Source organism: Hyla sarda, chromosome 4 (assembly GCF_029499605.1).
Source record: "Hyla sarda isolate aHylSar1 chromosome 4, aHylSar1.hap1, whole genome shotgun sequence".
Lineage (NCBI taxonomy): Eukaryota > Metazoa > Chordata > Amphibia > Anura > Hylidae > Hyla > Hyla sarda.
In genome coordinates, this window is record NC_079192.1 from 198,209,466 (window position 1) to 198,235,922 (window position 26,457).

Sequence of the window (26,457 nt, forward strand, 5' to 3'; positions counted from 1 at the left end):
AGCCAATTAAGCTAATTGGGCCAGGCACCAATCATTGGTGCGCTGGCCCTTTAAGTCTCAGAGAGCTGGCGCGCGCACGCCCTAAAGAGCGGAGCCGCGCGCGGCAGCAGATGACAGCCGGGGACCGGGACGGGTAAGTGACTTGGGATGCGATTCGCGAGCGGGCGCGTCCCGCTGTGCGAATCGCATCCCCGGCGGCCATGTCAGTGCAGCGCTCCCGGTCAGCGGGACTGACCGGGGCGCTGCAGGGAGAGAGACGCCGTGAGCGCTCCGGGGAGGAGCGGGGACCCGGAGCGCTCGGCGTAACAGTACCCCCCCCCTTAGGTCTCCCCCTTTCTTTGTCCGGTAACTGCTTCCCATGGGATGAGGACACCGGGAGTGATTGAAGGGTTTCCTCAAAGGCAGGCCGTACAGCAGGAGTGGGAATGGGGAGGGAGGGCAGAGGGTGAAGCTTGGCACGGGGCAGGGTGACACCAGGACGGGGGCCATGAGGAGGCACTGAGGCTTGCCTGACGGGACTGGGAGGGGGGAGAGGCATTTCTTGTGGCAAGCAGAGTCCCAGTTCTTGATCTCCCCGGTGGTCCAGTCAAGGGTGGGAGAATGAAGCTGGAGCCATGGCAGACCGAGGAGGACCTCAGAGGTGCAGTTGGGAAGGACGAAAAATTCAATCCTTTCGTGGTGGGGTCCAATGCACATTAAGAGGGGTTTTGTGCGGTAACGCACGGTGCAATCCAATCTAACTCCGTTGACCGCGGAAATGTAGAGCGGCTTGACGAGACGGGTCACCGGGATGCAGAATGTATTCACCAAAGAATCCAAAATGAAATTCCCAGAGGCACCAGAGTCCAAGCAGGCCACGGCTGAGAGGGAGGAGTTGGCAGAAGGAGAAATCCGCACGGGCACCGTGAGACGTGGAGAAGCAGACTTAGAACCAAGAGACGCCACACCCACGTGAGCTGGGTGCGTGCGTGCGTTTCCCAGACGTGGAGGACGAATAGGGCAATCCACCAAGAAATGCTCGGTACTGGCACAGTACAGACAAAGATTTTCTTCCCTACAGCGATTCCTCTCTTCCTGGGTCAGGCGAGACCGATCCACTTGCATGGCCTCCTCGGCGGGAGGCACAGGCGCAGATTGCAACGGATACTGTGGGAGAGGTGCCCAGAGATCTAAGTCTTTTTCCTGGCGGAGCTCCTGATGTCTCTCAGAAAAACGCATGTCAATGCGGGTGGCCAAATGGATAAGTTCTTGCAGGTAGGCAATTTCTCGTGCGGCCAGCACATCCTTGATGCTACTGGATAGGCCTTTTTTAAAGGTCGCGCAGAGAGCCTCGTTATTCCATGATAATTCGGAAGCAAGAGTACGAAATTGGATGGCGTACTCGCCCACTGAAGAATTACCCTGGACCAGGTTCAGCAGGGCAGTCTCGGCAGAAGAAGCTCGGGCTGGTTCCTCGAAGACACTGCGGACTTCAGCGAAGAAGGACTGGACTGTGGCTGTGGCAGGATCATTGCGGTCCCAGAGTGGTGTGGCCCAAGACAAGGCCTTTCCTGAAAGAAGGCTCACTACGAACGCCACCTTAGACCGTTCTGTAGGAAACAAGTCCGACAACATCTCCATATGCAGGGAACATTGAGACAGAAATCCACGGCAGAGTCTAGAGTCCCCATCAAATTTGTCCAGCAGGGACAAGCGGAGGCTAGGAGCGGCCACTCGCTGCGGAGGAGGTGCAGGAGCTGGCGGAGGAGATGGTTGCTGCTGTAGCAGAGGCAGAAGTTGCTGTAACGTGGCGGTCAACTGCGACAGCTGCTGTCCTTGTTGGGCAATTTGCTGCGATTGCTGAGCGACCACCGTGGTAAGGTCAGCGAGACTTGGCAGCGGCACCTCAGCGGGATCCATGGCCGGATCTACTGTCACGATTCGGCTTACAGGTTGTGGATCCACTGTGTCAGCGAGGGATTGGCGTGGACCGTGCTGGTGGACCGATTCTAAGAGGCTACTGGTGTTCACCAGAGCCCGCCGTGAGCGCTCCGGGGAGGAGCGGGGACCCGGAGCGCTCGGCGTAACAATGTGGTTTTCAGGATTGGAGTCTTGAGTATTGGAGCATTAGCAAAGTGTCCCTGAAAATGATCCTAAACACTGACCCATGAATGACCTATGAATAAATTATAAAGCTGACTCCAAAGGGAATAATTATGTTTCATAGGGCTATAAATCAATGGTACATCAAAGTGGCACTCTCAAATGAGCCATAATGCATTCAAAGCTTTTTACTTACATCTGTTTGTTTATACCCATGACCATTTAGTGTATTTTTACCCATGCAGTATTGTGCTGTTTTTTTCCTTTAAAGCTGTAATTGTGGGATTGTGATCCGAGGTTTCTGGATTAGAGTGGAGATAGAGCATGCGCACTGACACTCCATGCAAACTCTGTGGTGCAGAAGATCATGGCCGAGATCTTTGGTAGTCTCACTGCTTGAATGGAGGGCAGTGTGCATTCTCAACTGTAACTCCATTTTGACACGGGAACTCCATACCCCCATTATTGTGATTGTGGGATTCCTCACAGCCAAACCCCAGGATCCCATTTTTCAAATAAGTGCGTTTTTTGTTTTTTTTGTTTTATACTTGCTAGTTGTTGCCTTTTAGCAATCAGGAGGTATTTAACCCAACCTGATCATGTGGTTCAATCCCTATGCATGAAACATGAAGTCATACGTGTATAGGTGTATCCACATGGTAAGGTTGCATTGCAGTTGCATTGCGGTTTGTAACCATATCATGCTAGTTTCCTATCATACTGTAAATAATAGAAGGATTTTATTGCTATATGATTGTGCGTTTTAGCATCTATGCTGTTGATTCTGCAGTTGGCTGCAGGTTTTTGTGCGCATTTACATGCAGATCTTGACCGCATCATCATTGTTTCTGCTGAACCGTGTGTAGTTGAGGCATTATTTAAGCAGACACAGAAGATGCAAATGAAAGTATTGAGCAAGTTTCATATAATTGAATCTAAATACACCCTAATACATAGAAACAACTGTCAAGCATAGAAAGACAGGTTAACAGCAGCATTTCAAAAGCAATTACTACATGCCGCTAACTGCAACGCAACCTGATCACCTGTTTTCATCCTACAATTAGTGGCCATTGGGGGCGCTCTAGTAATAATCCTTGCTAATTTGTGACCAGTTTTCACCAAATATTTTATAAGAGATGGCAAGCAAAAGCACTTAATTCTTTTGCCCTCAGTTTGCTTATATCCTTTACATACTGAAGTGGAGTAATATACTCATAGTCATGGATTTTTAGTAGGACACTGGCACTGAGCCATGGCTCCGGAGCTTTCCAGTTCTACATCCCCTCAGCTGCAGTCTAGCATTTATGAGAAGGTCATTAACATTCATATTTGCCAGCTGGCATGGCTGTACTGGTACAGCTCTTGTCGGGAACCAGCAAAGTGTCATTTCAATAACAGAATTGGGACACTTCTGGTCCAGGTTAAGGCAGATCAAGTTTAAATGGGTACACCAGTTTTTTTTTTTATCAACTGGTGCTAGAAAGTTAAACAGATTTGCAAATTATTTCTATTTAAAAGTCTTAATCCTTCCAGTACTTATCAGCTGCTGTATACTACAGAGGAAGTTGTAGTTCTTTTCTGTCTGACCACAGTGCTCTCTGCTGACACCTCCGTCGGTGTCAGGAACTGTCCAGAACAGGAGAGGTTATCTATGGTGATTTGTTCCTACTTTGGACAGTTCCTGACATTAACAGAGGTGTCAGCAGAGAGCACTGTGATCAGACAGAAAAGAACTACATAACTTCCTCTGGAGCATACAGCAGCTAAGTACTGGAAGGATTAAGATTTTAAAATAGAAGTAATTTACAAATCTATTAACTTTTCGGCACCAGTTTATTTAAAAAATATTGTTTCACACCGGAGTACCCCTTTAAGCCTACTTTACCCAAATTGCTGTATTGTAAGGTATGTTTTATAGTGGTGAGGCAAATAGTGAATGTTAGTGAACAGCAAAAATGAAATAATAAAGAGGCCACATTGCATTTCAATTTGGCCATATAATTCAGTGTTAGATATAGTGTACAGAAATATTTCTACATATAAAATGTATAGATTGAAATGATTGTCAAAATGCAATGTAATCGAACCGTATTATGCACTGCAATGCCCCAACCATTTCTACAGAAGAATGCCTTTTTTTATTTTTATAATTTATAATGAATACTAGAATTAATATGTATAAAGGCCAGGTCCCTGGTTTTAGTAAGCCTTAATATGGTATTATTTAGATTTTGTTAATATTGCCCTGGATTTTATTGAAACTCGTAAAAGTATTTTTAAAATTGATTTCAATCACAGCAAAAAATAAAAATAAAAAAAGTGGTTTTATGCCAGAGAACAATTGTATTCTATACAAGTGAACTACGGGAACATTCTTGAATAACAAAGGCCATTGACTTCAGTAATGTTTGAGTAGATTATGCAAATCTGATCTCCTTCCCAGAATAAAGAAGACTATCACCTACAAGCCAAACCAGGGTCTAAGCCAGTGTTTTCCAAAAATGTGTCTCCAGCTGTTGCAAAACTACAACTCCCAGCATGCCCGGACAGCCTAAAGTTAAAACCCACATGTCATTTTTCTTGTTTTTTTTTTTACTCCCACAGACTTCTATGGGAGTAAAACGTCACGATTTCAGGGAAAAAAATACCATAGGCTCAACATGTTGCGACTTTGTAAAACCCCAAGGAGCTCAAAAATGCCAAAAAAGAATGAAAAACTGCCAAAAATATTTAAAAAACGCCAAACTGAAAAACCCAAAGTGGAAAAAGAATTTAGCGATTTCTCATTGATTCACAGATAACATCTGGCCACAGTGTTTTTCGGGCGAAAAAATCCCATGCAGCAGAATTGGTGTTTTTATGGGCGTCCCCCCCCCCGCCCCAAAACCAAGTGGAAACTTAGCCTAAGCACTTCTGTTATTCGTTGGCCGAAAATGCTTATTACAATCGCCCCCAAACTGAGGACCTCTAGCTGTTGCCAAACTACAACTCCCAGCATGATGAGAGTTGTGGTTTTGCAACATCTGGAGGTCCACAGTTTGGAGACCACTGTCCTATTAGGTCAAAAAGGCATGCGATCAGCCGACAAACAAGCCTATTTAAAGGGGTACTCCGGTGGAAAACATATTTTTTTTAATCAACTGGTGCCAGAAAGTTAAACAGATTTGTAAATGACTTCTATTAAAAAATCTTTACCCTTCCAGTACTTTTTAGCAGCTGTATGCTACAGAGGAAATTCTTTTATTTTTGAATTTCTTTTTTGTCTGGTCCACAGTGCTCTCTGCTGACACCTCTGTCCATGTCAGGAACTGTCCAGAGCAGCATAGGTTTGCAATGGGGATTTTCTCCTGCTATGGACAGTTCCTGATACAGGCATCAGGTGTCAGCAGAGAGCAGTGTGGCTAAGACAAAAAAGAAATTAAAAAATAAAAGAATTTCCTCTTTAGCATACAGCAGCTAAAAAGTACTGGAAGGGTAAAGATTTTTTAATAGAAGTAATTTACAAATATGTTTAACTTCCTGGCAACAGTTGATTAAAAAGAAAAAAAAATTCCACTGGAGTACCCCTTTAAGAAAATGGGGTTGCATTGCACCCTGCAAGTGGCCACTTGTGTGTTGTAACAACACTCCATTCATGTAGACTAGGCAGGTGACATGCTGACCTTTGACCGTGCAACCTGGTGTCACGGAAAAAGTCACATGGAGTCCTAGCCTTGGATTATACTGGAGGCATTGGCTCTACACCTAACTGCTGAAACAGCAGCGATTATTACATTTCTTATACAATGTAGTTTATTTATTTTTCATTTTTTATGTAGTCACATTGCATAACAATTCAATACCAATGAGCCTATGCCATTAGATATATTAAAGCTGCGTAGTAACATTTCTGAACAAAGTGTGTGTGTGTGTGTGTGTGTGTGTGGGGGGGGGGGGGGGGTTCTTAAAGTGGTGGTCCACTGAAAAATAACTTATTCCCTATCCACAGCCCGCTGGGACCCCCGCAATCTCCAGAACGGGGCACAGCCTTCAGCCAGAGCGCGTGCTGCACACAAAGCATGCTCCAGTCATTTCTATAGAAGCACTAAAGATTCTTGAGTACAGCACTCAGACATCTCCAGTGCTTCAATAGAAATAAATGGATGGCATAGTGTCTGCAGCCGCCACTCAAGCCTGTTCTGGAGATTGTGGGGGTTCACAGCAGTTGCCCCCCCCCCCCCCCATGATCAGACACTTATAATTTAGTTTTCACTGGACAGCCCATTTAATTCTGTCCTTAATGTGTATCTGTCATCAACGAAAAACATTTTATATAATGTAGATAATACCATTATATGTATATTTGTAATATACATTGGTTAAAATTGTGTATATTTTTGGGTGAAAAAATGCTGTCCCTGCAGCTATGTGTCTCTATAAAGAGACCAAATACAGGAAGTGAGGGCGGGACAAGCCGGGCTCTGTGCAGGCTTCTGGCTTGTCAATCATCCTTCTGTGTGAGCCCTGCTTGTCCTCAGTGTACAGAGCCCTGCTTGTCATCACTGCACAGAGCCCTGCTTGTCCTGAGTGTACAGAGCCCTGCTTGTCCTCAGTGTACAGAGCCCTGCTTGTCCTCAGTGTACAGAGCCCTGCTTGTCCTCAGTGCACAGAGCCCTATGTGTACAGAGCCCTGCTTGTCCTCAGTGCACAGAACCCTGCGTGTACAGAGCCCTGCTTATCCTCAGTGTATAGAGCCCTGCTTTTCCTCGGTGTACAGGGCCCTGCTTGTCCTCAGTGTACATAGCCCTGCTTGTCCTCAGTGTACAGAGGCCTGCTTGTCCTCAGTGTCCAGAGCCCTGCTTGTCATCAGTGTACAGAGCCCTGCTTGTCCTCAGTGTATAGAACCCTGCTTGTCCTCAGTGTACAGAGCCCTGCTTGTCCTCAGTGCAGAGTCCTGATTGTCCTCAGTGTACAGAGCCCTGCTTGTCCTCAGTGTACAGAGCCCTGCTTGTCCTGTGTACAGAGCCCTGCTTGTCCTCATTGTAAAGAGCCCTGCTTGTCCTGAGTGCACAGAGCCCTGCTTGTCCTCAGTGTGCAGAGCCCTGCTTGTCCTCACTGCACAGAGCCCTGCTTGTCCTTAGTGTACAGAGCCCTGCTTGTCCTCAGTGTGCAGAGCCCTGCTTGTCATCAGTGTGCAGAGCCCTGCTTGCCCTCAGTGTACAGAGCCCTGTTTGTCCTCACTGTACAGAGCCCTGCTTGTCCTCACTGCACAGAGCCCTGCATGCCCTCAGTGTGCAGAGCCCTTCTTGTCCTCAGTGTACAGAGCCCTGCTTGTCCTCAGTGTACAGAACCCTGGTTTTCCTCAGTGTAGAGAGCCCTGCATGTCCTCAGTGCACAGAGCCTTGCTTGTCCTCAGTGTACAGAGCCCTGCTTGTCTTCAGTGTACAGAGCCCTGCTTGTCCTCAGTGCACAGAGCCCTATGTGTACAGAGCCCTGCTTGTCCTCAGTGTCCAGAGCCCTCCTTGTCATCAGTGTACAGAGCCCTGCTTGTCCTCAGTGTATAGAACCCTGCTTGTCCTCACTGTACAGAGCCCTGCTTGTCCTCAGTGCAGAGTCCTGATTGTCCTCTGTGTACAGAGCCCTGCTTGTCCTCAGTGTACAGAGCCCTGCTTGTCCTCAGTGTACAGAGCCCTGCTTGTCCTCATTGTAAAGAGCCCTGCTTGTCCTCAGTGCACAGAGCCCTGCTTGTCCTCAGTGTGCAGAGCCCTGCTTGTCCTCACTGCACAGAGCCCTGCTTGTCCTTAGTGTACAGAGCCCTGCTTGTCCTCAGTGTGCAGAGCCCTGCTTGTCCTCAGTGTGCAGAGCCCTGCTTGCCCTCAGTGTACAGAGCCCTGTTTGTCCTCACTGTACAGAGCCCTGCTTGTCCTCACTGCACAGAGCCCTGCTTGCCCTCAGTGTGTAGAGCCCTGCTTGCCCTCAGTGTGTAGAGCCCTGCTTGTCCTCAGTGTACAGAGCCCTGCTTGTCCTCAGTGTACAGAGCCCTGCATGTCCTCAGTGCACAGAGCCCTGCTTGTCCTCATTGTAAAGAGCCCTGCTTGTCCTCAGTGCACAGAGCCCTGCTTGTCCTCAGTGCACAGAGCCCTGCTTGTCCTCAGTGTGCAGAGCCCTGCTTGTCCTCAGTGTGCAGAGCCCTGCTTGTCCTCAGTGTACAGAGCCCTGTTTGTCCTCACTGTACATAGCCCTGCTTGTCCTCAGTGCACAGAGCCCTGCTTGTCCTTAGTGTACAGAGCCCTGCTTGTCCTCAGTGCACAGAGCCCTGCTTGTATTCAGTGTACAGAGCCCTGCTTGTCCTCAGTGTACAGAGCCCTGTTTGTCCACCCTCACTTCCTGTATTTGGACTCCTCATAGAGACACACATGCAATAGCTGTAGGGATAAAAATATACACATTTACTAACCAATGTATATTACAAATAAACATATAATGGTATTATCTACATTATATAAAAAAATGTTGTTGACGACAGGTACACTGCTCGATGCGACAGGCAGAAACTATGCCAAACTGATCAGTGTTGAAGTGTTGTGTAATAAAATTGGCACATGGTAAATTTAAGCATGAAAAATTATGTATTTTTTCCCCCAACATCCAACTCTTAGCTGACCAAATTGACACCAGTGTTTTATTCCAAAAAAATATAGCACAGCAATAACCCCTTCCTGTACTATAACATCATGAATCAGACATACAGTATAAGTTGGTTACACATACCCCTTCCTGTACTATAACATCATAAGTCAGACGGGGAAGAATGTTACACACCACACATTTTTTTTTGTTTGTTTCACAATACATTGTTTGGTAAAATATAGGGAGCCATTAAAAAGCAAAACTTGTCTTACAAAAAATTAAGAACTCTGGCATAAGCCATATACTATACTTTTTGGCTACAATTTGTGCCAGAATTCTGCTGCTTTTTATTTATTACATCCCTGCCCCCATTATTGGCTGCTGAGAATGAGCACTTTACTGGGCAGTGTAAATGGGGACACTGAATAAATATCAGTCTGGAGCTGGGCTTAGGCACGATAGACATCACCCAAAACCAACAATGCGATTTGTCCGACCGTCTTCTAAGATATTGGTCATGTTCAGACACAAATAACAGATAATCTGTTGCAAATCTGACTTTTTGTGTAGGATTTTTTGTTTGATATTCTGACCAGGGGCTGAGCAAACATGACAATGATAAGAGTGGGTCCCTGCCTATGTATACAGTATCTGATGATCTGGGCAGAACTGCATGCAGAGTGGCAGCTATTGGGGGAGATTTATCAAAACCTGACCAGAAGAAAAGTTGCTGAGTTGCCCATAGCAGCCAATCAAATTGCTTCTTTCATTCTTAACAAGGCTTCTGCAAAAAGAAAGAAGCGATCTGATTGGTTGCTATGAGAAACTCAGCAACTTTTCCTCTGGACAGGTTTTGATAAATCTCCCCCATTGTCTGTTAAGGCCAGGTTCACACCACGTTTTTGCAATACAGTTCCCGTATCAGGTTTATTAAAAACGGATTCCTCAAAACCTGACTAAACTGTATCAAAACGTGTGTGCAAATTTGAATCCGTATACGGTTTGAAAAATGATGTCCGGTTTCATCCGTTTTTCAAGAAGAAAAAACCTATACGTTTTTAACTTTTCATTCCATTATGAATAAAGTTTCACTTGTTTGATTGAAATTGCAAGAAATAAACTGTGCAAAGTCAAAAATCTAAAGTGAAAACTGGATGAAACCGTACGCAAATATGGTTCTGTACAGTTCCCATTGACTCGAATGTTAAAAATAAATATATATATATATATATATGTTTCAATACGGTTTTTCACCCAGACCAAAAGCCGTGGTAGGCTACAGTTTTGGGTACGGGAAAAAAGCTGACAAAACCGCACAGGATGCAAAATGGACACAACCTGATCTTTTGGCATACGGATTTAATTGGAGAGTCAATGCATACGTTCCGTACGGAACTTTCCGTACGTTTTTCACAATACATTCCGTACGGTTTTCACATTTAAAATGTATTCGGGAACTGTATTGCAAAAACGTGTTGTGAACCCAGCCTTAGAGGAAGAGCCTTTCCTTTTGTGTCCTGCCATGCTGAGTGTGCATGCATTGCATTACAGGTGACTTCCACAGGTGGAAATAGGAAGTTATACATGAGAAGAATTCTAATGAGATCTTCACTCCTCTAAAGGCAGAATGGAGGAGACTGGGAGGGTTCCCTGTGCATCTTTGTTCACAGGCTGTGGTGTGAGGTCAGGATGCTGAATGAGTCAGACTGCCAGTGTGAGGGGGTGGGGAGGAGGCAGCTCTCACTCAGCATGGGGAAACGTGAGGGACGTGATGGAGAGCACTGGCTGCCCAGGAGCCTGCCCATCCTCCCCAACAGCAGCTTTCTGTACCCCCTGGGAGGCATTCTCCTGCTGAGCATTGCAGGGAAGTATAACACCAGGGAAGATGGACTGTAACCTTATGAAACTTTTCTTAGGCTGGGTTCACACCATGTTTTTGCAATACAGTTCCTGTATCAGGTTTTTGATTAAAAAAACGGATTCCTCAAAACCTGACTACACTGTATCAAAACGTGTGTACAATTTTTTTTATCTGTAAACGGTTGAAAACTATATACGGTTTGAAAAATGATGTCCGGTTGCATCCGTTTTTTAAGAAAAAAATGTATACGTTTTTAACTTTTCACTCCATTATGAATAAAGTTTTACTTGTTTGATTGAAATTCCAAGAAAAAAAACTGAGCAAAGCCAAAAACCGTATGAAACCGTACGCACATACGGTTCTGTATGGTTCCCATTGACTCCCATGTTTTAAAAAAATGCATACAGTTTAATACAGTTTTTCACCTGGACCAAAAACCGTGGTAGGCTACAGTTTTCTGTCCGGAAAAAAAAAGAGTACAAAACCGTATGGTTTGAAAAACGGAGACAACCGTATACAATATGGTGCATATGGTTTTGAATGGGAAGTCTATGGGCACGGTTTTCTTTACGTTTGCATACCTTTTTTTTTATGAAACTGTATGCCGAAACCGTAAAGTAAAATCATGGTGTGAACACACCCTTATTTCAATAACTACCTGACCACAATGTATAAAGGAGATGGAACCTGTGCATCACTTAATAAATAAACATACATACAAATATGAATAAATAAATATCGAGATATGAGGTCGGGATGAGTCGGATATGAGGTTGAGATAGGAGGTCGGGATATGAGGACGGGATAGAAGGAGGGGATAGGAGGTCGGGATATGAGGACGGGATAGAAGGAGGGGATAGGAGGTTCACATATCAGGACAGGATAGGAGGTAAGGATATGGGGTTGAGATATGATGACGGGATATGAGGACGGGATATGGGATTACGATATGACAACAATATAGGAGGATGGGATAGGAGGACTGGATAGGAGGTCGGGATAGGAGGTTGGGATATGAGGACAGGATATGGGGTTCGGATATGACAACAATATATGAGGACGGGATATGAAGTCAAAAGCTTCCTTCTTTATTGATTTTCCTCCCCAACAAGGATTAGGAAGGAAAAACCGGGAAATGCCGGGTATTCAGCTAGTAAATAAATAAATATAAATAAATAAGAGAACAATCAGCAATAGAAATTGCAATGTTTCAATTCTGCAGGAAGGGATCTGGGGATTCTCCATCCATGGCTATAGCACTGCGGCTGGAAGTGGATTTACCCAGGGAGATGTTGGGTCACGTATAATATTCCTATGAAGTTCTCTAGAAAACTTCAGGATCTGTCACCCTCCTCCACTTTATGATCCCTAGTCTGTGAGAAGTCAAAGCCCGACCGGGAATACAGAGGGAGCTATTTATTCTTCTCCACTTCTATATATTCATTTCAATATATAGTGTGGGGATCTATATGTCAATGGAAGACAACCTGGCATGATCAAAAGATACGACCTGCCTGTGATTTATTATACAAAAAAATAAAAAAAATTAAGATTAATAGTAATAATAATAATATATAAATATATGTATATATATATATATATATATATATATATATATATATATATATATATAAAACCAACTTGCGACTACTGACAAAAAACCACTGTAGTCGCATCAGGACCACAGTGACAATAGATCTAATAGTATTTACCAGTGGTCTCCAAACTGTGCACCTTCAGATGTTGCAAAACGACAACTCCCAGCATGCCCGGACAGCCGCTGGCTGTCCGGGCATGCTGGGAGTTATCGTTTTGCATCACCTGGAGGTCCACAGTTTGGAGACCACTAGTATATATGCACTATATATATATATATATATATATATATATATATATATATATATATCTATATATATAATCCTTAATAAATGTATATTTATTTATATAGCGTCAACAAATTCCGCAGCCCTTTACAATAATGCTTAGGACAGTTTGGGACAGTATAACAATAAATAAAACTGAATCTGAAAATAAATGGATCTTCAATGCAAGAAAGTATTTATACAGTAGTTGTAATCCAGTCAGTGAGGGGTTAAATCGTACGTGCCGTCAGCTGTAGTTGAGATCGTTGTAGTTGGGCTGTGTGAGCACTAGGTGGCGGCAAAGAGGAACAGGTGAGAGGGGAGGGGATTTTTCGGTGACGTCAGGGGAGTCACGTTGCTTTTTTTTTTTTGCCGGCCGGGTTTTTTTTTTTTTTACAGCTCGCACAGATTGGGATTCGTTCAGATGAGAGAGGAGACGCGATAGAGCAATAGTCAGTGTATAGTCAGCATAGAAGAGACCGGCTACAGCACAGCTTTCCCCCAGGATTATCACTTCTCGTGGGCGATGTCTGCTCCCTTGTAGTCGGAGCATTGCCGGACGCGCCCCCCGTTTCCCGGACGTGTAGACTATAGACTGTATATCCTAGCGGCACCGGAACGATATCGCTGCTATGCCTATGGAGCTTATGCAAAACAGGATCAAGAAGATCTGGCTGCCCAGGGATGAGATCCCCCAGGTGCCCATCAACGGTAAGATGCCCGGGGTGTCGCATGGTGCTGGGGGGTGGTGCTGGCACGTATGCTGTGGGGGTCGGGCTGGGATCGGGCTCTAGTGCATTGTCATAAGGATTCCCCTTGTGCTCCATACATCCGCCGTGGTGCTTGTACATGTAGTGCAGCCTGGTGCCTTGCCATTTTCCCGGGGATCCCAGTGTCTGCGATGTGGGTGGCATAGGGGGTGATGGATGGTGCACGTAGTGAGGATCATGGGGGAGGGGGTGTGAGCATCATACATCAGCTGATGACTCAGGGATTCCTTTCCCTGCATTGGAAGATGATCAGTAGTATTCCTGGATCATCCATTGTGCCCCTGTGTCAGGGCTGGACAGTACTCATCCGTTCATGGGAGAGGGTGTATTGACTGTATTACTGATCTACTGTGCATGGGAGAGGATAGACTCACTCTGTATTACTGATCTACTGTGCATGGGAGAGGATAGACTGACCCTGTATATTACTGATCTACTGTGCATGGGAGAGGATAGACTGACCCTGTATATTACTGATCTACTGTGCATGGGAGAGGATAGACTGACCCTGTATATTACTGATCTACTGTGCATGGGAGAGGATAGACTGACCCTGTATATTACTGATCTACTGTGCATGGGAGAGGATAGACTGACCCTGTATATTACTGATCTACTGTTCATGGGACAGGATAGACTGACTGTATTACTGATCTACTGTGCATGGGAGAGGATAGACTGACTGTATTACTGATCTACTGTGCATGGGAGAGGATAGACTGACCCTGTATATTACTGATCTACTGTGCATGGGAGAGGATAGACTGCCTCTGTATTACTGATCTACTGTGCATGGGAGAGGGTGTATTGACTGTATTACTGATCTACTGTGCATGGGAGAGGATAGACTGACTCTGTATTACTGATCTACTGTGCATGGGAGAGGATAGACTCACTCTGTATTACTGATCTACTGTGCATGGGAGAGGATAGACTGACTGTATTACTGATCTACTGTGCATGGGAGAGGATAGACTCACTCTGTATTACTGATCTACTGTGCATGGGAGAGGATAGACTGACTGTATTACTGATCTACTGTGCATGGGAGAGGATAGACTGACTGTATATTACTGATCTACTGTGCATGGGAGAGGATAGACTGACTGTATATTACTGATCTACTGTGCATGGGACAGGATAGACTGACCCTGTATATTACTGATCTACTGTGCATGGGAGAGGATAGACTGACTGTATTACTGATCTACTGTGCATGGGAGAGGATAGACTGACTGTATTACTGATCTACTGTGCATGGGAGAGGATAGACTGACTGTATTACTGATCTACTGTGCATGGGAGAGGATAGACTGACTGTATTACTGATCTACTGTGCATGGGAGAGGATAGACTGACTGTATTACTGATTAGTGTTGAGCGGCATAGGCCATATTCGAATTTGCGAATATTCGCGAATATATGGACGAATATTCGTCATATTCGCGAATATTCGCATATTCGTAATATTCTCATTTTATTTTCGAATATGCGAATATTCGCGTGTGCGAAAATAAACATATGCGGAAATTTGCATATCAAAAATTAACATAAGCGAAATTAGCATATGCGAAAATTAGCATATGCGAAAATTCGCACACCAGTCTCACACAGTAGTATTAGAGCCTTCTTACACCACATAAGCTGGAAGCAGAGAGGGGTGATCACTGTGATTTTTACTGTGAAAAAAAAAAAACGAATATTCGTAATTACGAATATATAGCGCTATATTCGCGAATTCGCGAATAAAATTCGAATTGCGAATATTCGCGAGCAACACTATTACTGATCTACTGTGCAAGGGAGAGGATAGACTGACTCTGTATTACTGATCTACTGTGCATGGGAGAGGATAGACTCACTCTGTATTACTGATCTACTGTGCATGGGAGAGGATAGACTGACTGTATTACTGATCTACTGTGCATGGGAGAGGATAGACTCACTCTGTATTACTGATCTACTGTGCATGGGAGAGGATAGACTGACTGTATTACTGATCTACTGTGCATGGGAGAGGATAGACTCACTCTGTATTACTGATCTACTGTGCATGGGAGAGGATAGACTGACTGTATTACTGATCTACTGTGCATGGGAGAGGATAGACTGACTCTGTATTACTGATCTACTGTGCATGGGAGAGGGTGTATTGACTGTATTACTGATCTACTGTGCAAGGGAGAGGATAGACTGACTCTGTGTTACTGATCTACTGTGCATGGGAGAGGATAGACTGACTGTATTACTGATCTACTGTGCATGGGAGAGGATAGACTGACTGTATTACTGATCTACTGTGCATGGGAGAGGATAGACTGACTGTGTATTACTGATCTACTGTGCATGGGACAGGATAGACTGACCCTGTATATTACTGATCTACTGTGCATGGGAGAGGATAGACTGACTGTATTACTGATCTACTGTGCATGGGAGAGGATAGACTGACTATATTACTGATCTACTGTGCATGGGAGAGCATGTATTCTGATATATTGTGCATAGGAGAGGATAGCCTGACTCTATATAAGGCTGGGTTAACATCACGTTTTCAGCCATACGTGCCTGCATACGGCTGAGGGAGCTAAAACCGGGCGCTCCCGTATCCCTGCCGTATGCGGCCCGTATATAATTAATTTCAATGAGCCGACCGGAGTCAAATGGGAGAATATATACGGAATCTGTACACCTCGGTTCACACCACATTTTGCAATACAGTCCCCGTATACGTTTTCAATTTGAAAACCGTACAAAGCTGTATTAAAAACCGTATGCATTGACTCTCTGTGCATACGGTTCCATCCGGTTTTCACCGTGCGGCTTTTGACTTTGCACAGTTTTTTTCTTGGAATTTCAATCAAACAAGTGAAACTTTATTCATAATGGAATGAAAAGTTAAAAACGTATAGTTTTTTTTCTTCTTGAAAAAACTGATGCAATCGGACATCATTTTTCAAACCGTATACTGATTAAAATTTTGTGCAAATGTTTTGATACAGTTTAGTTAGATTTTGAGGAATCCATTTATTTATCAAAAACCTTATAGGAAACTGTATTGCAAAATGTGGTGTGAACCCAAAGGTTCATGGGAGAGGATAGACTGACTATTACTGATATATTGTGCTTAGGAGAAGATAGACTAACTCTACTATGCATGGGAGAGTATATACTGACTGTGCACTGAGATACAGTGGGGTGCATGGCTCCAGTATGTGAAGACACATAGGAACCACTTTTGCTTATGCAAATAAATCATTACTGGCAGACAGCCATCTTCTCCAGTTTCCAATCTTCTTTGTAACACAACCCTATTGGTACGACTGGTAAGGTGAGTGATAGTACAATTTTATTCTTCATACCAGTGCTCTACAGCTCTTGCAAAACTACAATTCCTATCACGCAGCTGTCTGGACATGGTGGGATTTGTAGTTTTGCCTCAGTTGGAAAGCCACAAGGTTAGGTAACGCTGCCTTTATACGTTTGGTTCCCATACCAGTGCTTTAGAACAAGACATGATTCCCCCCCCCCCCCTGGCAAGAGGGGGTTAAAACAAAGCGCGACAAATCCCAAGTAGCTGGCTAGCTGATTCTCCTAGAAGTTTGGCGCTGCCATCTAAAAATTTTGAATTGTCTTTTATTATTCCCTTTCTCTTTCAAATGCCTGATGCCAGAGCATTGAACATTGATGAAGTGGCTCCTAAAATTCATAGAGGTTTGCGAATCCCTTACATCAGTACCCCTCCCCTCCCCCAACATGTGGCTCTCCAGCTGCTGATTCCAGCCCAAAAGTAAAAGGGAAGAATTTTGAGAAGGTTTGATATACAGAGAGAATATGGAAATGATGAAATGAATTGAAAAATAAACAAATGAACAAATAAACAAACAAACAAATAAATAAATAAACAAACATGCCCAGTATTTATGTTGCCCTATTTATATATAAAGAATAGATTTGCCAATATTCAACATTATGCAGGCGAATAAGTGAAGAAAGTCTTACGCTGCGAGACAGTTTACTAATCCCGCGTCACGTGTAGTTGAGTGATGTGGGATAAGACAGGTAGACATGATGTCCGGATTATAGAGCTAAAAGAAGTTTACTCTGTGCCCTCTGCGGAGGCTTATTTAAGATTAACATTCGTCTCTTAGACTAACTTTCAAGCTAGACTGGATTTCCGGCTTTTGTCTGAGGTCCTTTGCTTCATCCAGGTTTTTATTTTACGATATAGTTACTATGGTTACAGGCCTCGTTTGCCAACAGTAGTTCAATGTGTTTGCTGTTTCGGTTCCCATTAAAATGCACATAGTGACCTGCTGTAGTGTCTTCTGTTCTTTGTTCTCCATTAACCCTGGCTATCCCAGTCTGCATAGTTTACCTGTATAAATTGCTGTTTCGGATATTTCTCCTCTTTGCACCCCTCCGCTGGTCTCGTGACGGAGTGTGCCAGCTTGTTCTGTTTGATGCAAGCGTTTGTTTTTTTTTTCTGTTTTAAAAGGCAGAGGAATCTGGAGGCATTGGACAGTCAGCCCACTGCCAGTCTCTTCTGGGTTTGCTAGAGATAAGCTAGTTTTAACATATCCTAGGACAGTGTTTCCCAACCAGGGTGCCTCCAGCTATTGCAAAACTACAACTCCCAGCATGCCCGGACAGCCGTTGGCTGTCCGGGCATGCTGGGAGTTTTAGTTTTGCAACAGCTGGAGGCACCCTGGTTGGGAAACACTGTCCTAGATGCATAAACAGCTATGTTGACACCTGCACTTATTGTTACCACCAGTCTATTGCTCAGAATGTAGTTTTGTCATGCATCATGGGGTATTCTATTCTGTATTTAATCGGTACCGTTCATCAAAAAAACTTTTGATATATTATAGATTAATGTATGCAGAATAACTTTCCAATTGCATGTTATTAAAAAATATGCTTTTTAATGAAAAAATTACCACTAGAGGTCTCACTACCAGTCCTGGCCGCAAGCCCTTTTTATAGATCTCAGACTGCAGCCGGGACACAGACAAGCTCAGCACTGCTCCATGCCTGTCAATTATACAGGCCGGAGCTAGCATTGTACCCATAGCACAGCAGAGCATACTCCTGACTCTGCCTTGCTGCATTCACTCATTCATTTTACTATCTGAGCTCCGATCTTTCTTCTCTCTGCACATGCAGTTGTAAACAGAGAGGAGAAGATTCAGAGCTGCCAGCTGAGCTTGTCTCTGTCCCAGCTGCAGTCTGAGATTTAGGACTCCAGCATGAGTCTGAAATCTATAAAAAAAAAAAAAAAGGGCTGGTCAGGGCCAGGACTGGTAGGGAGACCTCTAGTGGTCATTTTTTTCAAAGTGGAAAATTAAATAGAAAGAAGCATATTTTTAAATAACATGCTATTAGAAAGATATTCTGCATACATTAATCTATAATATATCCAAAGTTTTTTTGATGAAAGGTACCTTTTAATTTGCAGTATTGCAGTAAAATAATTTGAATCCAGTTAGTGGAATGCAGGAAAAAAAAATATAAGACTGTAACAGAAAAGCATTTACTTGTAAGGGTAGTGAACATGGTTGAGAGAAGAACAGTGTGCTCAATGGCCAACTGATCCACGGAAAAACCGGGAGGCCAAGAATGGCATCACAAAACCTCGGCAATATGGAATAAAATGTGTGTACTCTTGCACTGCCGTTTGCTATATCTACACAGATGAAGCAGCTTTTTAGATATGCAGCTATAGCTATCATGTTTCATTTGGTTCTTGACTAGTCTTCTGGTCCAGCTCTGGTGAAATGGAGAAAAGCACATAGTTCAGGTGCAATGAATGGGAATGGAGATTTGGAAATTGGCCTGGAGAGATGGCTTTGTGACAGCTGTGTCCCTTGGGGCAGAGAAGTGAGGTGTAGGGAGCCTGTAAACAAATAACCAGTGAGTCAGCAGATGGTGTCTCCTTACTGAAGGCAAATGAATGCTCTTTCATATGTAAGCAGAAGTATAGGTGGACGGGGTCCAGGTTCCTAATGGCAGGAAACAACTCAATTAGTTTAAAGGGGTACTCCACTGGAAAACCTTTTTCTTTTAAATCAACTGGTGCCAGAAAGTTAAACAGATTTGTAAATTACCTCTATTAAAAAATCCCAATCCTTCCAGTACTTATCAGCTGCTGTATGCTCCACAGGAAGTTCTTTTATTTTTGAATTTCCTTTCTGCCTGACCACAAGTGCTCTCTGCTGACACCTCTGTCTATGTATGGAACTGTCCAGAGCAAGAGAGGTTTGCCATGGGGATTTTGTGCCTACTCTGGACAGTTCCTAAAATTGACAGAGGTGTCAGCAGAGAGAACTGTGGTCAGGCAGAAGGGAAATTCGAAAAGAACTTCCTCTGTAGTATACAGCAGCTAAGTACTGGAACAGATTTGTAAATTACTTCTATTAAAAAATCCCAGTCCTTCCAGCTGTAGTATCAGCTGCTGTATACTACAGAGGAGTTTTTATTTTTATTTTTGAATTTCCTTTCTGTCTGGCCACAGAAGCTGATAAGTACTGGAAGGTTTGGGATTTTTAATAGAAATAATTTACAAATCTGTTTACCTTTCTGACACCAATTGATTTAAAAGAAAATGTTTTCCAATGGAGTACCCCTTTAACAGCTTGTGCATGACTGATTTTGTTGGGAGGGGCTGTTTGACATCACAGGAAAACCTCTCAATGAGACCTCCTCTTTGAGAAGACCACCCCCATTATTCGGACCATCATATTATTCATAGTGGCATTATTGTACTTTTTTTCACCCCTCTCTACAGTACCCTATGAATTGGTCATATCATTTAGAGGCTGAAGAATCCTCTCTCTGCCTCACTTTCCTTATCATTTGTGATGTATGGAGGCGGGGTCTAATGTCCAGTATCTTATTATCGGATTACATGATTATGACGCATAGGAATATATATGATGACCTGTGAGTCAGGATACTCTTATTCTAAACCACAGAGCACATTTCAGCACACTGCTTCTACTGCTTTCTTATAATGATCAACCTTAAAAAACGTGAGTCGACTATTTCTATTTAGTAAAATATCTTTCTAGATAGGGTACCCTAGGTATAAGTAGAGTCATTTTATTTTCTCTAGATAAAGGTTGAAGTCTTGTTTTATGAAGCTATATTACTATTGTTTAGCATTGTTCAAGAGCCAACACTAGTTTTATTTAGACTTTTTTATGTAGAATTTGTAGTTGAGGGTGAGTTGACAATGTATTGGATACATTTGTCTTTTTGGAGGATCCTTTCTCACACAGTTGTGATCGACTTGTTTGAAGTTGTGTGGATCCTGTACATTTACATTCGGCACCTGCTGCATATTTGCCTAGGGCACAGGGTGGGGACACTTCGGCCCTCCACTGTAATCAGCTGGACATCCCCTATTAACAAAGGAAAGGAAGAACAGAAGGTCACATCCCGGGGGATTCCAGATGTCTTTGTAGCCATTGTAAAGGATTTATTTACCAAATAACCTTTTGGCTCACACTTAACTTTAAAATAACCCTTGTCCGATCCAGTGTTAATTTGTTGATTACTGTCTCTTTAAATAATGGGAGGCAAGATAGATTTTATATTCCCTTGATCTATATGGATCCCTCACAGAATACATATTGGGCATATTTTCTGCAGTTTGCTTGCTCCCGATACTTCCTCATCGTTGTGTTTGCCCCCGATACTCCCTCATCGTTGTGTTTGCCCCTGATACTCGCTCATCGTTGTGTTTGCCCCTGATACTCGCTCATCGTTGTGTTTGCCCCCCGATACTCCCTCATCGTTGTGTTTGCCCCCGATACTCCCTCATCGTTGTGTTTGCCCCCGATACTCGCTCATCGTTGTGTTTGCCCCCGATACTCCCTCATTGTTGTGTTTGCCCCCGATACTCCCTCATCGTTGTGTTTGCCCCCGATACTCCCTCATCGTTGTGTTTGCCCCCGATACTCGCTCATCGTTGTGTTTGCCCCTGATACTCGCTCATCGTTGTGTTTGCCCCCGATACTCCCTCATCGTTGTGTTTGCCAAATGCGTTAGGAATGTTGATCAGTGCCAAGCTCCTGGCACAGGATACAGTTTGCGCTGTCTGGGATGAGCCAATAGCTGTGTCAATAGTTGTTGCAATTCTTTTATATTCTATGGGGAGATTAGTCAGTTTATTTCTGTAGCCGAGGAATAGTTCATTGTTCTACTAAGAAAATATCAGACCTAGGTTTAGTCCCATATCTTTAGTATCTGCAGGCTGAAAATGGTCAGCACCATGTGAGAATCTTTATTATAGAACTAAGTGCTACTTCATTAATTCGACATCTTCTTCTCTAGTAGGCGGACCCCAGCTTGCTAACTCTCCTACTGTGATTGTAATGGTGGGCTTGCCAGCCCGTGGAAAGACCTATATATCCAAGAAGCTGACCCGTTACCTCAACTGGAGTGGAGTTCCTACAAAAGGTAAAACAAAGATCATTTCTTATTCTCTTCATGCCATTGGTTCATAAGTACTATTGACAATCTATCTCATTCTAATATAATGGGGTGAGCTGTCTGTACTGTTAGAAAGACCCTGTCCTAGTAATCTGCACTTTCTGATCCGCTGTTTAGACTAGCTACAAATGCTATACAGCCTTTCCACTATAGTAATAGGCTTGGTAATAAAGTATATTTATGTGTGTGCAATCTTTACAGTAGACTTGAATGTTGCCCTCTTCTTCACAGTGTTTAATGTTGGGGAATACAGACGAGAAGCAGTTAAGGACTTCAGCTCCTTTGACTTCTTTCGTGCAGACAACCAGGAAGCCATGAAAGTCAGACAGTAGGTTTGCTATTGACCATATTGGGTTATTCAATTGTCTTTTTGGATAATAAAACTGCATATTTTCTCCTATGGTGTGTTCACATGTACTATATCTGCTGTATAATTTGATGCTGCAGATTTGAAGCTGTTTTCATTTATTTACTTTACATTGAAATCTGCAGCATTAAAGGGGTATTCCAGCTTTATACATCTTATCCCCCTCCATTCATGTCTGGGGCAGGGCGCGTGATGGCCGTGATGTCACGTCTCTGTCTCGGAGGCAGCTCCCAGCACAGAATGCCGGGGGCTGCACTGAGATTGCGGGAGTCCCCAGCGTCGGGACCCCTGAGATCATACATTTTATCCTTTAATCCCTTGCTGCAAAACGTTGTTTATAAACGGCACTGCGGCACGGGAGGGTTATGAAGCGAGCTCAGGAGCTGAGCTCGCATCATGCCCGCACGGTCCCGGCTGCTATCAGCCAGGACCTGTGGCTAATGCCGGACATTGCGGTTCAGGCAGATGTCCGGCATTAACTCTTTAGATGCGGCCATCAAAGTTGATCATCGTGTCTAAAGTGAAAGCTTCCCGGCAGCTCAGTCGGGCTGATCAGGACCATCGCGGTAAAATCGCGATTTCCCGATCAGCTAGGACGCAGCAGGAGGGTGCCTTACCTGGCTCCTGCCTCCGATCGGTGATTGATTGCTCCAAGACTGAAATCCAGGCTTGAGCAATCAACCACCTCTAACACTGATCAATGCAATGGCATTGATCAATGTATTGAATCAATGTACTGCATGTTATAGTCCCCTATGGGTTTATGATTTTAAAAAGGTGCAAAAAACAGAAAAACGCTATGTCCTTGAGGGGTTAACTATACAGCAGATACTGCACATGTGAACTTGCACTTATATTACATTCAGAAAAGTTTTTCTGCACAGTATTTTTGAGGCTATTTTATTGAAATATCTAACATTAACGTTCTAGTAATTGTTCCCACTCTCTACGAATTTATATGTTGGTTCTTTTTCCCCTCCTTTAGACAGTGTGCCTTAGCTGCTTTAGCAGATGTGAAGTCTTACTTAACCAAGGAAGGTGGCCAGATTGCTGTAAGTATCTATCGTCTCAAGGCATTTGTTTTTATGTCTGTTAAACCTTTTGAATTTTGAAGATAAACATAACTTGTGCCTTGTAGGTTTTTGATGCTACAAATACAACAAGAGACAGAAGAGCCATGATAGTTGATTTTGCCAAAGAAAATGACTTCAAGGTGAGTGGAAGAATCAAATCCCCCCCCCCCCAAAAAAGCAAAGTAACCCTGAGCATGTGCAATGAACGGTCTGTTCCTTAGCTGTTATCTGTAGTTGCATATTATTGTACAGTGACCCCCCCGACCCCCGACATATGATCATTTCAACATGCGATGGCCTCTCAGAGGACATCGCATGTTGAAGGCAGCATCAACATACGATGCTTTTGTATGTCGGGGCCATCGCATAAACGGCTTTCTGGCAGCGCAGACTGCTTCAGCTGCCCCCGGATAGCCGTTTACGGTGCCCTGTGTGGTCCGCTGACGATCACTTACCTGTCCTCGGGGCTCCGGCGCGTCCTCTTCGGGATCCCCTGCATCGTCGGCGCTCTCCATCGTCGTCATCACTTCGTTACGCACGCTGTCCCGTCATCCAATAGGAGCGGCGCGCGTAGCGACGTGATGGCGACGATGGAGGGCGAGGATGCCGGGGAAGCAGAGGCCTTGCTGGAGCATCGGGGACACCCCTGGGACACGGCAACAGCGATGGAGGGCGACATCCAGGGCAGCGGTGACGGTCCGGAGCGGTGGGGACACGTGAGTATAACCCCCAATACCAGTGGTCTTCAACCTGCGGACCTCCAGATGTTGCAAAACTACAACTCCCAGCATGCCCGGACAGCCAACGGCTGTCCGGGCATGCTGGGTGTTGTAGTTTTGCAACATCTGGAGGTCCGCAGGTTGTAGACCACTGTCCTATACTTTACATTGCACGGATCCCTCGACATACGATCGTTTCAACAAACGATGGTCCATTTGGAACGGATTACCATCGTATGTTGAGGGACCACTGTATTTATTTATACATTAAACATAAGCGTTTATTGTAAATTTACACAGTATAAAAACGAATGGTTCTTATTGCTTTGGAGGAGCTTATTACTTTACAACAAACCTTTATCCATGATTTTTCTTCTCAGTTCTGTTTATTTTTACTGATCTATATAATATTTATTTTAGGTGTTCTTTATTGAATCCATATGTGATGATCCATCAGTTGTTGCCAGCAATGTTATGGTAAGTGTCACTATGGAAATATACTTAAAGGGTTATTCCAGGAAAAAACTTATATCTATATATATCTATATATATCTATATCTATATCTATATATATATATATATATATATATATATATATATATATATCTATCTATCTATCTATCTATCTATATATATATATATATATATATATATATATATATATATATATATATAATATCTACTGGCTCCAGAAAGTTAAACAGATTTGTAAATTACTTCTCTTAAAAAATCTTAATCCTTTCAGTACTTATGAGCTTCTGAAGTTGAGTTGTTCTTTTCTGTCTAAGTGCTCTCTGATGACACCTGTCTCGGGAAACGCCCAGTTTAGAAGAGGTTTGCTATGGGGATTTGCTTCTAAACTGTGCGTTTCCCGAGACAGGTGTCATCAGAGAGGACTTAGACAGAAAATAGCAAACTTAACTTCAGAAGCTCATAAGTACTGAAAGGATTAAAAAAAATTAAGAGAAGTAATTTACAAATCTGTTTATCTTTCTGGAGCCAGTTGATTATATATAAAAAAGTTTTTTCCTGGAATAACCCTTTTAATTGCATATGTTTCCGGTTTTGTGTTACTGGTTGACTCGCATCTGATGATTGTAAAGCTGGCCAAACGTTTTATAGAACTAGTGGCCGAACCTTTTTGTTTGGCCGACCGCTATCTCTTCCAATCCCCCATATACACATGTACTCTTAGCCGCACATGCCTCTTAGCACTCCGGATGATGGCCTATCTCCCTGAGGATTAAAGGATCGGGCATGTTGAGATCCGACTGCCAAATCCTCTTTCTTGCCTTCAGATTAGTCAGATGCCCCCCCCCCCCCCCCCCCATACACAAGCCTGCTACAATTGGCAGATTCAGACAACTAGTGTAATGTGTATGGCTAGCTCTAGCTTGTATGTCTGTACAAGATTCCAAATGTCTGCCATATTGTTGTCATTAAATATAGCATATTTCCTTGTCTGCAGGAAGTTAAATTGTCCAGCCCAGACTATAAAGGTTGTTCATCTAAAGAAGCCCTGGATGACTTCATGAAAAGAATAAACTGCTATAAGAACATGTATGAGCCTCTTGATCCAGACAATCATGACAGGTAGTGTTTGGGTCCCGCCAAATATATTATATAATTATTATATAATAATAATGATTATTATTAGTTTATGAATAACTTCTTTACTAGTTCTTTTATCTGACCAATAATCCACAATAATGTTGTGTAAGATTTTAGAGATCAGTAAATGTTCACAGATTCCCCTCGTCTTCAGTCTAGGTTATGGGATGTGATGTAAGATTAGGCAGTTTTGTAAAATACATCCCTCTCTTCTCTACAGAGATCTCTCTATGATCATTGTCATCGATGTTGGCCGAAGATTTTTGGTGAACAAAGTACAGGATCACATTCAGAGCAAGATAGTTTACTATCTCATGAACATTCATGTCCAGCCCCGCTGTATATACTTATGCAGGGCTGGTGAAAGCGAGAGCAATGTCAAGGGAAAAATTGGTGGCGATTCTGGCTTATCACAACGAGGCAAAAAGGTAACGAATACTAACAAGATGAAGCGCATTCTAATCGTATGAACGTCAAAAGTGCTGGGATATGAAGTACTTACCGTGTATATACTCGAGTTTTTCAAAACGATTTTTCGTGCTGAAAACGCCCCCCTCGGGTGAACTCTCCACCTGTCAATCCCTTCTCAGCCGTCGGCTGTCCGGGCATGCTGGGAGTTGTAGTTTTGCAACATCTGGAGGTCCGTAGGTTGAAGACCACTGCAACCTTCGTCATCATCCAGACCCCCCCTTTAGTTTTCTACTCACCTCCCTTCGGTGGGAAGGAAGGGTGAGCTGGTCCAGGCCATCTATGCTGCAGGGACCGTCCGGTGGGGAGGGTTAGTCGTTCCGGGCTGTCCATTTTCACCGGGAGGCCCTCTTCTCCACTCCGGTCCGGCCTAGTGACGTTGCTTTGATGACTAAGCACAGCAACGTTCGTGCGCAGCAGACGTGCCTGCGCATGAACGTCCCTGTGCGTTGTCGTCAAGGCAACGTCACTAGTCCGGGGCTGGCCTGGAGCGGAGAAGAGGGCCTCCCGGTGAAAATAGACAGCCCGCAACT

General features: G+C 43.8%; 1 protein-coding gene across 7 annotated transcripts in view; it reads left to right on the forward strand.

Moving 5' to 3' along the window:
* PFKFB3 (6-phosphofructo-2-kinase/fructose-2,6-biphosphatase 3) overlaps nt 1-26,457 on the forward strand; it is a 96,858-nt gene that overhangs the window by 62,170 nt on the left and 8,231 nt on the right. The window contains exons 1-9 of one of the 7 annotated variants that reach the window (XM_056573238.1): nt 12,646-13,128; nt 19,978-20,221; nt 21,531-21,653; nt 21,918-22,014; nt 23,039-23,105; nt 23,192-23,266; nt 24,266-24,322; nt 25,314-25,438; nt 25,677-25,884. In XM_056573238.1, coding sequence (XP_056429213.1) covers nt 20,203-20,221; nt 21,531-21,653; nt 21,918-22,014; nt 23,039-23,105; nt 23,192-23,266; nt 24,266-24,322; nt 25,314-25,438; nt 25,677-25,884 — 771 coding nt within the window. In that variant the 5' untranslated portion in view covers nt 12,646-13,128; nt 19,978-20,202. Of the gene's footprint in view, nt 1-12,645; nt 13,129-16,482; nt 16,505-19,977; nt 20,222-21,527; nt 21,654-21,917; nt 22,015-23,038; nt 23,106-23,191; nt 23,267-24,265; nt 24,323-25,313; nt 25,439-25,676; nt 25,885-26,457 lie in introns of those variants that run through there. The other 6 variants (XM_056573236.1, XM_056573234.1, XM_056573233.1 and 3 more) reach the window with 6 other exon arrangements.